Source organism: Octopus bimaculoides, chromosome 18 (genome assembly GCF_001194135.2).
Source record: "Octopus bimaculoides isolate UCB-OBI-ISO-001 chromosome 18, ASM119413v2, whole genome shotgun sequence".
NCBI classification, from domain to species: Eukaryota; Metazoa; Mollusca; class Cephalopoda; order Octopoda; family Octopodidae; genus Octopus; species Octopus bimaculoides.
In genome coordinates this window covers 26,686,009-26,698,990 of record NC_068998.1, presented here as the reverse complement: position 1 = coordinate 26,698,990, position 12,982 = coordinate 26,686,009, and the positions used below count along the sequence as shown (strand labels likewise).

The following is a 12,982-nucleotide window of genomic DNA, read 5'->3' as shown; positions in this document are numbered from 1 at the left end:
ATTTTTCATAAATATTTTCCTTTTATATTCTAAGTATGAATCATCTGGTAAAAACATTTTATTGACTTTCCATATTATATTGATGAAATAAGGCAGGGAGCTGGCAGAATCGTTAGCACGCCAGGAAAAATGCTTAGCAGCATTTTGTGATTCTTTACCGTCTGAGTTCAAATTCCGCTGAGGTCGACTTTATCTTTCATCCTTTTGAGATCGACGAGATAAGTACCAGTTGAGCCCTGGGGTCGATGTAGTCGACTTATCCCATCCACCGAACTTGCTGGCTTTGTGCCAAAATTTGAAACCATATTATATTGATGAAATGGAATCTTTTCGTGGTGATCAACCTGTAAGCAGTAACTGTTTTTTGTGGCACATTTAATTTTGTTGTCACCTAAATCACTAAAATCCGGGGAGGGGGGGGTCCTTTAAATTCTATACAGATTAGACAAAATTTCTGAAACCAATTCAAAACACGGGAATTTAGTAAAGAGAGAAGGTGAGCTGATTCCAAGAACAAAGGAGATTCGAGGAAAAGTTGGGGGTGTGGGAAACGAGGGACACTTTTGGGGTTTCGACTCACCACATGAAAGTGAAACGTTTCAAATTTTGGCGGATAATATCCTTACTCTATAGATTTCTTATTCGCAAGTTAATTATATTTCGATTGTATGTTCCAGCTGGTGTAAAGAAGGTGATAGCTGGATAAAGTAGTGAAAAAAAAATTAATGGCACACACACATTACTGAAGTGGGAGACAGGGGGCTGGTCTACTCTGGCGTCTGCCCTGCCTAGGTATATCCAGACCCACATTACTCAGTGTGTCCTTACTGTTATAAGATATATGTGTGATTTGACGCAGTCTTGGCCGTTATTTCTAACAACTCGAACGAAGCTTAGAGGTTCCCTTGTTGCCTCATGTTGATGTTATACACTTGTTGAGCGGAAGCGCAATGGCCCAGTAGTTAGGGCAGCGGGCTCGTGGTCATAGGATCACGGTTTCGATTCCCAGACCGGGCGCTGTGAGTGTTTATTGAGCGAAAACACCTAAAGCTCCACGTGGCTCCCGTAGGGGTTGGGGGCGAACCCTGCTGTACTCTTTCACCACAACCTTCTCTCACTCTTTCTTCCTGTTTCTGTTATGCCTGTATTTCAAAGGGCCAGCCTTGTCACACTCTGTGTCACGCTGAATCTCCTCGAGAATTACGTTAAGGGTACACGTGTCTGTGGAGTGCTCAGCCACTTGCATGTTAATTTCACAAGCAGGCTGTTCCGTTGATCGGATCAACTGGAACCCTCGTCGTCGTAAGCGACGGAGTACCACTTGTTGAACTTCAAAATCCAATGCTTAACTAATCAATATTACCAAGTTCTTTAGTTGATCAATGTTCTCATGTTAATAAAGAAATTGTTGATTGGGGTAGACAATATACACGTTTTTGTTTTCGTTTAGTAATTTTAACAAGCAAAAGAGGGAGTCTCTATGTAATCGGTAGACTTGCTGGAAACAACAGATAATTCTCCTTAGTGTCTTCAAGAGTAAAAAACACATCGAATGTAGTCATATGAAACAGAGAGAGAGAGAGAGAGAGAGAGAGAGAGAGAGAGAGAGAGAGAGAGTAACAATTAGCAATGTATCTGGCCAGGTCTTCTACTATTTCAGACTTATCAGCAAAATGATTGACAGTCAAAATGGTGATCCGTTCCAAGTGAGCCGATTCTTCGGCCCACTTTCGAGTGCCAACTGAATCTAGTTAATTTAAACAGGAACATGACTAGTGGTTAAAAAGTTGAATTATTTACCACACTATTCCCTGTTCGATCTCATTGTATAACACATTGGGTAAGTGTCCGTTGATATTGTAACGGGGATCCGAGCACAAATCGTTGGATACTCGGTACTCGGTCAGACACCACTAGTGAACCACCAGTTTCACGTGATCGGTCTACAAATCGACCAGTCAGCGTGAGGCTGTGACGTAATGTGTTCTGCGATTTAACCTCTTGTCCCCTATAAAATCCGTTTTGGCGCTTTAAGTATTCGCAGAGTGTTGAAGGGCGGCTGACTGATTGATGCGTCTCCTATTTTGCCATACAGGCAGTTCTGGATATTTGAGTAGATAACTCCATGTTCTCATAAGTAATTTCTATGGATGCGGCGTAGTTCTCTCTCTCTCTCTCTCTCTCTCTCTCTCTCTCTCCCAGTCGGCAATTATTAATATGTTTTTCAGTGTAATTGGTCAACACCAAATATCATTATGACCAACAATAAATATCAAGTTGAATGTTAGTGAGTTTGCTTCAGTTATTATTCACATGTACACTACACAATATTAATGAAGCCGTTCAATCTAGAAGTGGCGACGTATACTTCTGAAGTCCACCTTCATTAACCAGTTTGACTCACCAACAAGTAAGACCACGCTACAATACGACTGTGGGCTGAAAAGTTCATAGGGTGTCTGAAAGAGTGATTGCTAGAGCTGTGAAATCATGCATACGTTAATTTCAACTCTCCTTATTAATAACTATATTGTTTCTTTCCAGGGAAACTGACATCTGACTGTCTAAAGAAGACTTCAATAGTGACTAGTACGACTTCTCTTGAAGATGGACAAAATTGGGCATCGTGGTGTTATCATCGTGGTGTTATCATAGTTGCTACATTAGGTGATGACGCTCCAGTTTTATATACAGTGCAAAAAATGGGGAGCAGAACTTAGGAGAGAAAGGGATAATCTTGAAGATGACCCAAGATCTGGACGTCTTGCAACTTCCACCACCGAGGATAACATTGATCATATTCACCGTTTGATTAATAACAGACAATTGACTATAAATCAAATAGCCAATGCTTTTAACATATCCTGTGCGAGTGTTGAGAATATTCTGTGCAATGAACTTGGCATTATGAAGGCTTCTATTTGGTGGGTTCCACGTCTTCTGACATCTGATGAAAAGCGCACCAGGTTGATCACATCACGGCAAAATATGACATATTGTTTCAGACAGATTCGGCTGGCTTCCTTGAACGTTTCCAAAGCCGGAATGAGTGTGGGGTTCATCACTTTGAGATAGAAACAAAGAGGCAATCTATGCAGTGGAAACACCTTCCTCATCTCTCCAAACAAGGCCCAAATCGTTTCATCTGCAGGGACGATGACACCCTCGGTTTTTGTGGGTGCAGGGAATTGTGTTGATTGACTATCTTCAAAAGGGCCACACTATTAATGCAGAGTACTATGCTAACTTGCTGAGTTAGTTACGAAAGGCTATCACGACCAAACGCTCAGGAAAACTGACGAAAGCGATCTTGCTTCACCAGGACAATGCTCCAACAAATAAGTTCTTGATTTCAATGGCTGTTATGTGTGACTGCGAATTTGAACTAGTTGATCACCCATCCTATTCACCTGATTTCGCCACATCTGACTATCATCTGTTCTTTAACATGCAAAAACACTTGACTAGGAACCAGTATCACAGTGATGATGATGACGTAATATCTGCTGTTGATGACATTTTTGGACAACTCAATGAAATCTTCGCCAATAGGATACAAACACTGCAACACCGATGGAAGAAATGTGTAGACCACAAGGGGGACTATGTTGAAAAATAAATCTCATTCGGTTACATTTCATGAGAGTATTTTGGTCAGCCTATGAACTTTGCATGATTGCAAAGCATTCACTGCACTTATATCGATCATGTTGTAGAATATAAACAGAGGCCATCTTCGAGTCATTCTTTCCCAAGTGTATGTTCTTACCATCTTATCTAGGGTATCTACTCCTCCTTTTGTTTTGTTGTAACATGTAATAATTTCAGATTTATTTTCATCACTTTTGAATCAATTGAAGGCTGAGAGTGCATAATATTTGTAAGTGTGAGAACATAATCTTTCTTGGTACAATAAGATAGGATCATGGAATCCTTTTGAAATCCAAATATTGTGCTGCTGATTTCTCTTTATTTTCCATTTGTGAAAGCACTTGGAAGTTCATATCTGTTCTTTCTAATTGTTCCAACTAAAGTAGTTTTCTGGCTAAGCAGCTTTTGAGCCAATCCTAGACTTGTAAAAAAATTATCTCAAGTTATATTGCGACCAGTATTTTCAAGTTCTTTTACTAGCTCTTCAACAACTCTTGAACCTTGATTTATCTTCCTCCCTTTTACTGGGACTTTTCCAGTGTAGATTTATATTTTCCAGGCATAAGATGTTTCACAGTCACATATTGCCCAATTTTAATTCCATATTTCCCTGGTTTTGAAGGAATATATACCCGGAATGGGCAGCGCCCTCTGAATGAAACTAATTGTTCATCAGTTGTCATGCATTTACTTGGAACGTATCCATCTTGCAAATTCTGATTCTACATTTCAAATACTTCTCTTATGGGCTCCAATTTATCATCACTTTTCTTTTTTCCTCTTGCACTAGCATCATCAAAGTGCAATACTTGTAAAATCTGTTGAAATCTTCCTCAGCTCATAATTTTGTTGAATATTGGGCGGCCATTTTCATGTTTACATTTATAAACACCTATAAGAATAATCAGTCCAATAAATTTCTTTAGTTCAGAGTGATCAATTTCCTTCCAATTATCTTTTTAAACAGCCTGACCTTCAACATTTGTCCATTTATGAATTACTTCAAGAAGATTCTGGTGCATAAAGATAGTAAAACATGTTTCAATGTTATTGCAGGACCTTTTAGCAAAAACGGGATGGTCCACATTCTTGGCGCACAATATTGCAAGATGAAGTTCTTACTGCTGCTTGAGTAGGAGGGTTAGAATGCCAAACTTCTTGTCTGTCTCTGGAAACGTATCACTCATTCATAATTGAGTGGCTCACAGATAATTGTTTTTTGAGTATCTTCATCATCTGATGACACAGAACCTAAACTGTCCAGTGCACAATCACTTTCACCATCATCTTCAAAGCAATAGAAAGAATCACTATTATCTTCTTTGCATTCTTCATCCAATTCCAATAACCTTTTCGACATTTGGTCTTCGCTCAAGTTTTCACATCTAACCATATTGGAAAGCATAACTGCACTACATGAAACTTGATTGCAGACTAAAGACAGATATTGCTCTCTCACATATTTATACTCTCCTGAAAGATGATGCAATATACTGTAAGAATTGCATCATCACAGAAATACTGCGTCACCCTATAACCTTAGCAGATTAAAGGTGATGCAATACCACACAAATTTACAGGAATATTTTCATAATTTTTCCTATTTTATCTAAAATTTAGCAAATAAATTGAATATAATTTTATCTATTTTGTATCTGATAAATATCTAGGAAAATAATATTTGATGCTGCTTTTATTCTGTTTAGAATGACAACTGAATTGTCTGAATTTAATTAGAGGGTCCAGTGGACCCATATGGTAATTAATGTACAAAGTGAAATTTTCTAGCTTTTATAAACACACGGAAAATTTCCCATTTGACAAATAAAAGAGAGTCAAAAAAAAATAAGGTTCACAAGAAATCAGCAGAATCAAATAATATAAACAGTAGGAAAAAGCAACTGAAAAAACTGAAATGGGTCAATTGGACCCATTGGTAGACAGAAGGTTAAACAATACAGTTCTACATGTAGGATTATATTGTTTAGAACATCTTTTATGTTCCTGCTCCATTAAGAGATGAGCTTGGGATAAACTACTATATAACTAAAGATGTTTATAAAGTGTTTTAAACAGTGTTTATTCAGCTGACAGGAAAGAGAATAAAACAAGAGACTGGAGAAAATCGAACCAACGTCTCTAATATTAACACTGACATATTTAGCCACCTGACAATATTTGTATATTCTATATACTCTAGTGAATAAATACAGCAGTACAAAGACAAAGGAGATGCCATGTGCAGGATTAACATTTTATTTTTTTCCATTTGCTTTGTATACCAAAACAAACACCCTGCTTACAAAATATAAACACATTTACACTTCCAATTGTCAAATATCACACACATCTTTCAGCTATTCTAAAAATAATTCACATTTGATGCTCTCTTAAAATAATGATTTCTGATATAAACTGAAGGTAGAATCAATCTGCAGTATATTTCTGGCTCTGATTTTATTGATTTTGAACTGATAGAAGACAACATTGATTTTGGAGCAATTTGAACTGAGAATGTTATGGTGTGAGGTTACATATTGTATTAGAATAATCATATGAAATATTCGGGGATGCCTATGACAAGAAAACCTAATGGTAAAGTGGCTATTGATGTAGGAATTGAAGAAATTCTAATAGAGGTAATAAAAGTAGTCCTCAGTGATGAGAACAATTTTTTTCTAAATGTCTAACTTTGATAAAAAATATAAACAAAAACAAGAAACCCAAAGGCAAGGGAAGACAATCCCTGAAATTTGCATTGAAATTATTTTAACATGGAATGCAAAAGTAGAGGGTCTAATCTGTATTTGTCTAGTGTTCAAGGTTTTTGCAAACTTGGAGCCCAAACACTTATAAAATTCCTGTGAAATTGTTATGAATTCATCGAATATTACTTTCACCTGAATAGGTATCCTGTATCATTTCATTTACATTCTCATTCAGTAAAGGAATAATTTCTATAAAGTTGCAGGATACTCTGGTTTCAGAATGTTGATACATCATTTTGGTATATATTTATCAAGAACCCTTTGGAAACAAAATGGTAATTTGTTCAAATGTCGTATTTTAATTGCTGGTGATTCCCATTTGGTGCTTGTGTTATAGAAATGTGACTGAAGGCTGTTTATGTCAGCCAGCATGTGCTATAGCAACCTATACTGGGTCAATACTGCAAACTAAAGAAACACCTGTCAATTTTTGTAGCACTATGACAAAAGTATACAACTTTCTTGCATGCATCTTCTGGGCAACAAAGTCTGTACAGCCATTAAGTGTTCAGAACCTTGAATACTGACACATCTTGAAACAGATTGCTGGATATGAACCACGGACTCATCAGTTGGTAGTTAGAACCCTATGTAGACTTTCAAAAAATCTCTAGTATAAAGAGCAAGAAAAAATTTGTGCTTGTTAATAATAACAAATTAAATATTTTGTTTGAATGCTCATATTTTCTTTATAATTCGGCCTTCTTTTCAGATAAAACAACAAAAAATATAAAGAAAAATCTTTTATTTGAAACAATAAGAAATTAAATCTAAATTTATTTCACATGTGCTATACAAACAAAGAAATAGCTGATTATTTTATTCTATTAGCTCAGTTTTTAAGTTTAAAAAAATAGCATAAATAAAAGAGTTGCTGCAACAAGATTTCAGAGATCATTGGTTGAATGTCACCCTTAATGTCTATTTAACAGGAACATCTCTTTAGATGGGGGTGGAGTCAATAAATAATGCTTCCCCTTTCTGTTTTATTTGTAAAGCATGTTTAGAGGAATGTAAATTAACTGCAATAATTAGCTTGTGGTATTATTCATAGCATGCTTTTATAGAGGAAATTTACACCTGACAAACACTCAGTTGAGGACTGTAAGTGATCCAATTAAATTGGTAGGCATCAAAATAATAATAAAAAAAAGGTTATCCATAAATATTATATTTCTTCTGCAGCAGTATATTTCAATATATCTCTAATGAGAGAAAAGTTTAAACCTACAGCTATACATAGATAATGATGTAAGCGTGAAAAATATTTTTAGTATCAACTATTTTGGCCCTTAAATCCCATATTATTTCTATTTAGAATATGTTAATTGTAACCATTATCTCAATTTCAAAGAATAATTGCCCAAAACTCTCCTATTAATAGCACATTTTTCTTTGATTTCATGCTGCACTAAAATATCAGCTATTGAAGTAATGTAGAGAAGTTGTGTGTGGTTACATATTGGCAAAGTGAAAACACATAAAACAGTTTGAGAAACAATCTGAAAAGGGACACACTAGGATTACTATTGGTGATACTAGTGCAAAGAACAGTAATACATATTTGCGAACTTGTCGCTATTGAGCCTTGTTATATGTTAGGCAAAACAATGCCTGTTTATTGATCCCTTTGCATTAAGTATGTATTTTGGATGCTCATGCATATGTGAGTGATGTATGTGTGTGAATGTATGTGTGTGTATGTATGTGTGAGGCAGAAAATATTGATAAAGAGTACAAGAAGAATAAGTTTTATTACTCCATAATAATATGATTTATTGCTATTTATGCGTCATGTGGCAACATCAATATATTTAGCTCAGAACATCATTATCATCATCATCATCATCATCATTGTCAATAATATAGATTTAAAAAATTAAAAATAAAGAGAGCTGTGACAAACATTCTGATTTTTGTTGACATCATAATTAAGACCAAATTTTATTTTCATAAGATTAAAACAAAATGGCAAAATATACTATAAGATCTTGATTAAAGCGAAATAAATGAATAAATAAATAAAAAAAAAACATTGTAGTTATGCAAAAAATAAAAACAAAATTAATAAGCTGCAGGCACTCACTATTTTGTACAATATCTTCATTTTCATCCTGTTGTATCAGAAAACTAAAATCGTGCACACATTTAGCTTTGAAAATCTTGTTTGAAAGAATCTTAGAAGAAAAGCTTTCCATTTGTTGCCTTTATGACTCATTCAAGATTTTCCATATATTCAGTAGAAATTTTAGGATGTTTTTCTTTCAAAGAGTTGTTCTTAGTATATCTGTCCATAAATATACATTCTCACACATATGAATATTTTGGGAAATATATTTCAGTTCCAAACGAAAATCTTAAGAAATACATGATGACACCTACAAGAACCTTGAGAGTAAACAGCTGAAAATGTACATCAATTTCAACAAAGAGGGAAGAAGTGACAGGTGAAGAAGACCTACTAGCAAATGCATCATTGGGATTTAATATTTTGTAATTATCATTTCAACATAATTTATGATCGTCATTGATCTTATTACACCTATTGGCCATTCAACACTAATTGTATGAATGAAACAAATGAAAAAAGGAAACTGAAGCCTTTATATTATTTCAACTAAAATGAAAACAAAGTTACTATATGATTTGGTCCCATGTAACAATAAAGTGTTTATCTTATATAATTTAAACATACAAAACCACATGACAATTTAACCTTAATTTTAAGAACAACAGCCAAAGCTCTTTGGATCAGATTGAATTTGAATGTAGCAGATTAAAAAAATAAAATGAAAAAAAGTGAAAGAAACAAGTTTTGTATATCTATAACTTCTAATGTTATGTCAAGCAACATATCTTCAGTCAATAATCGGAAAGCAAAAGAATATGTACTCTTGGGTAGTTGAATGAAAAAGAAAAGAGAAAATTTACATGATTTTATTTTTGTTTGATTTTTGTTTTCATTTAAAAAATAAAACAAAAGATTGAGCAGATATTACTAGCTTTTTTTCCTTTTTTTTAAAAAAAAAAAAATCATTTTTACACATTTAAGCAGCGGGAAATTCTAAAATTTCTAGTGCAATTTATTATTAACACAACCACAAAACTGTGTTTTCAACTGCTTCACTGAAAATTTTAGAAATTTTCCTGAAAAGAATGGTCAAAGAAGGAAGGAGAGACAAAGAATAAAAAAAAAACAAAAAAGAATAGAAGAATATCAAGGACAGAAATGCAAATATTATCTTTCTGAGGAAGTTTTAAGTTTCTCAGAGACACCATGTTTACTTGGGACAGATACCTGTTCTCTAAGAAAACAACGTCTTTCGAGTGCAGACACAAGCTATTTCAAAAATGTGTTTCCTCAAGCAGGGTCCCAAATCTGTCAGAGATCTGATATTCGGCTGGGCAAGTCCCAGGTATGTCATATAGTCTATATTCACTAAGGCAGAGTCCCCAGTTTCAGAATTACTATCAAATACTCCTCTCCCACATTCTAATAGTTATCAATTGTAAATGTTGTAATGATAACAAAAATAAGTTGTCAATGAGAATGCCAGTGAGAAACTATATTTATACATCACACTACAGAGTACATTCCAAAGAGAATGTAGACAAAAAGGTTAAAAAGAATATGTATATATATATATATACATCATATATATATTTATAAATTATATATTATATATATAATTATATACACACACACATATATATATACACTCATATATATACATACATACATATAGATAGGTATGTATATATGTATCTATGTATGTGTATATGTATGTATATGTAAACAGGTAATTGTGATTCATAAATGTACCATTTCTATTTTCATGCAGTTATAATATTAAGCATAGAAAGATGTATTTGTGTGTATGTACAAACATACATACATGCAGCCATATAGTTGCCAATATGTACATACAATAAGTGTGAAGTTAGATCTATTTGTTATACAAATCAGATACAGATGAAATTTTCTGATCTAATAACAAACAATGTATATTACATATTTTCCTTTTCTTAATAGACTTGCGATGTAACATATGATATACATATATATATATATATATATATATATATATATATATATATATATATATATATATATATATACATATATATATGTATGTATATACACACACATATACACATACATATATATATACATATATATACGCACATATATATGAATATTTATATTCATATATTTATATTGATATATTTACATGTATATATATAAGTATATACTTACATATATAAACATGCATAGGTATATGCAAGTATGTATATATATTATACATGAATATATACATATATATGATTACTGAGCAGGAAACACTACTCTCAACTGGAAATGGAAGCTCCTTTAAATTATTTTATTTTAATTTTTGAATTTCCAAGAAATGCAAAAGAAATCTTAAATTAAGAGAAAACAGTTGGAGGTGAATTAATTTTAGAGAACTCATAAAATGAACTAAAATACAGTATTAAACAAAGAAAAACATCTTGGCAGAAGTAAATTGAAGAGAATCTATGGTAGCTTCATAAATTAAGCTGTACACATGCATTAAGAGTTGTATGTTATATTTCTATCATTAGATAAGCAATATCTCCATATGTTGACTATATGTCTGGATTATACATATGTATAATGCATGTATGTGTGTATATATATTGTATCTTAAGGAGATGAATACAAAATGCCTGCATGTGGGAAGATATTAAAATGCATTTTTGTAACTCTTATAGGATTACAAAATGTTTTTAAAGCCATCGATAAGATTGAACTCACCTCCACAAGTAGTAAAGCAATTTGATTTTAATGGTGAAACAATGTTGAATAGGTTGGAAAGGGGCATTGGTCAAAACATTTACAAAGCAGAAAATCAAAAGAAAAGTTAAACAGTGTACTCTGAGTCTGAATGTATTTCTATATCTCTCTCTTTCTCTAGACATCATACTCATCATCTAACAACAACTGTATCAAACTAAAACCTAGATTCAAGCAAAGATGAATAACCAATTTCCCTGAATGAGCCAGACTTCATATCATTCTTGGCTTGATCAGTGTCAGCAATAAAAGAAAAGGAATAGGCTATGAGAAAGACAAATATTTTCTTCCACACTGTCTTTCTCTCCTATCCTCTTTCCTTTCTCATAATAATTTTCAATAACTCATATCAATGTAACACTCACTATGTAGCCTTCAAAATTAAAGAAAAAAAGAACAAATGAAAATGAAAGCAAAATACTAACAAATATTTGTATTTGTATGTTGTTGTTTGCACATAGTACATATAATATAGATATATCCTTAAATATGTGCATACACATGTGTACATGTATACACCTACTGTCATATAATTAAGTACACACAAACATACACATACAGTATATATATAAATATATATATATATATATATATATATATATATATACACATGTATGTATATAAATGTGAATATGTATATGCATATATATATATATATTTATATTTACATATGTTTATAAATGTAAACATCTATATATGTACATGTGAATAAATATAGATATACACATATGAGTATGAATATATATATGTGTATTTATATATATACATACAAATGTATGCATATATATATACATACATACACCTCTTACTTTAAAAACTGGAAGAATATTACATAAAAAATAAAGGAAATCAATTATTTTTCTTGCTTATAAAATGTAAGAGTATTTGTAAAACAATGACATTTAACTATAGGCGAAGGGAAAAGTAGCAATACCAGTGGTGGTTGGTAGTAGTTATTGATACAGTCACTGTTATAAGAAATATTCTGGCAGGGTGTTAATAATTTTAAAAGATCAGAGCTTGTGAGTATTTCAGATAGTTTGTGGTGATTTGATGGTGATTTCCTAGGTAACTTGCTCAGTTTTCATTCTCACTGCAGCCAATTCATCCTGCACAGTAGTTTTTTTAGTTGTTTGTTTGAATTTTTTATTAAATTTTTTTTTTTTACTTTATATACACTCAGACATATCCATTCACTCGACTGTTTTTGTTTTCACTTTGGTCCTTAATTCATCTGCTAAAACCCAGCCATTCCCTTGTTTTAAGCACCTACAAATCAGTTGGTCAGAATCTTAGCAGTTAAAGTTAGCAGTGCTGTGAAAAGGAATTCTTGATAATGCCTAGTTGAAGCAGAAGACCATTGTTCTGTAAAATAAAATAAAATAAAAAAAAAAGAAAAAGAAAGAAGATTAGTCAAGGTAAATGACAAAATATTGAAGTATTTAACAATAAAATAAATCTGGGATAATGAGGGATAATATATTTATAATACAACAGTTTTCTGATCGAAATGCTAGATTGAAATAGATATATTTAATAATTGGAATTGTAAATTTTTAAAAACAATATATCACTAAGTTGTAGACTCTACTTCATGAATTTTAAAAAATTCTTCTTCTATGTTAATAGAATGTGTGTAAATGAAGGAACATTCAATTATTACGGTTAAGTTGAAAGATAATTCTAGAAAATAAAAATCTAAACACTTGTATGCTTGTATCTATAT

General features: G+C 32.6%; 2 protein-coding genes across 3 annotated transcripts in view; one reads left to right on the top strand and one right to left on the bottom strand.

The window, feature by feature from the left end:
• Positions 1-2,670: 2,670 nt before the first annotated feature.
• LOC128249927 (protein GVQW3-like) lies at positions 2,671-3,075 on the top strand. Its single transcript, XM_052974551.1, has one exon. The coding sequence runs from the start codon at positions 2,671-2,673 to the stop codon at positions 3,073-3,075; it is 405 nt and encodes a 134-aa protein (XP_052830511.1).
• A 4,074-nt stretch (positions 3,076-7,149) lies between these two features.
• LOC106872046 (uncharacterized) overlaps positions 7,150-12,982 on the bottom strand; it is a 193,285-nt gene continuing 187,452 nt past the window's right edge. For both annotated transcript variants that reach the window (XM_052974290.1, XM_052974291.1), the window contains exon 7: positions 7,150-12,621. In XM_052974290.1, coding sequence (XP_052830250.1) covers positions 12,533-12,621 — 89 coding nt within the window. In that variant the 3' untranslated portion in view covers positions 7,150-12,532. The remainder of the gene's footprint in view (positions 12,622-12,982) is intronic.

Bases quoted from the DNA above. Each gene is read 5' to 3' on its own strand.
- LOC128249927 (XM_052974551.1), top strand. From the start codon at position 2,671: ATGACGCTCCAGTTTTATATACAGTGCAAAAAATGGGGAGCAGAACTT.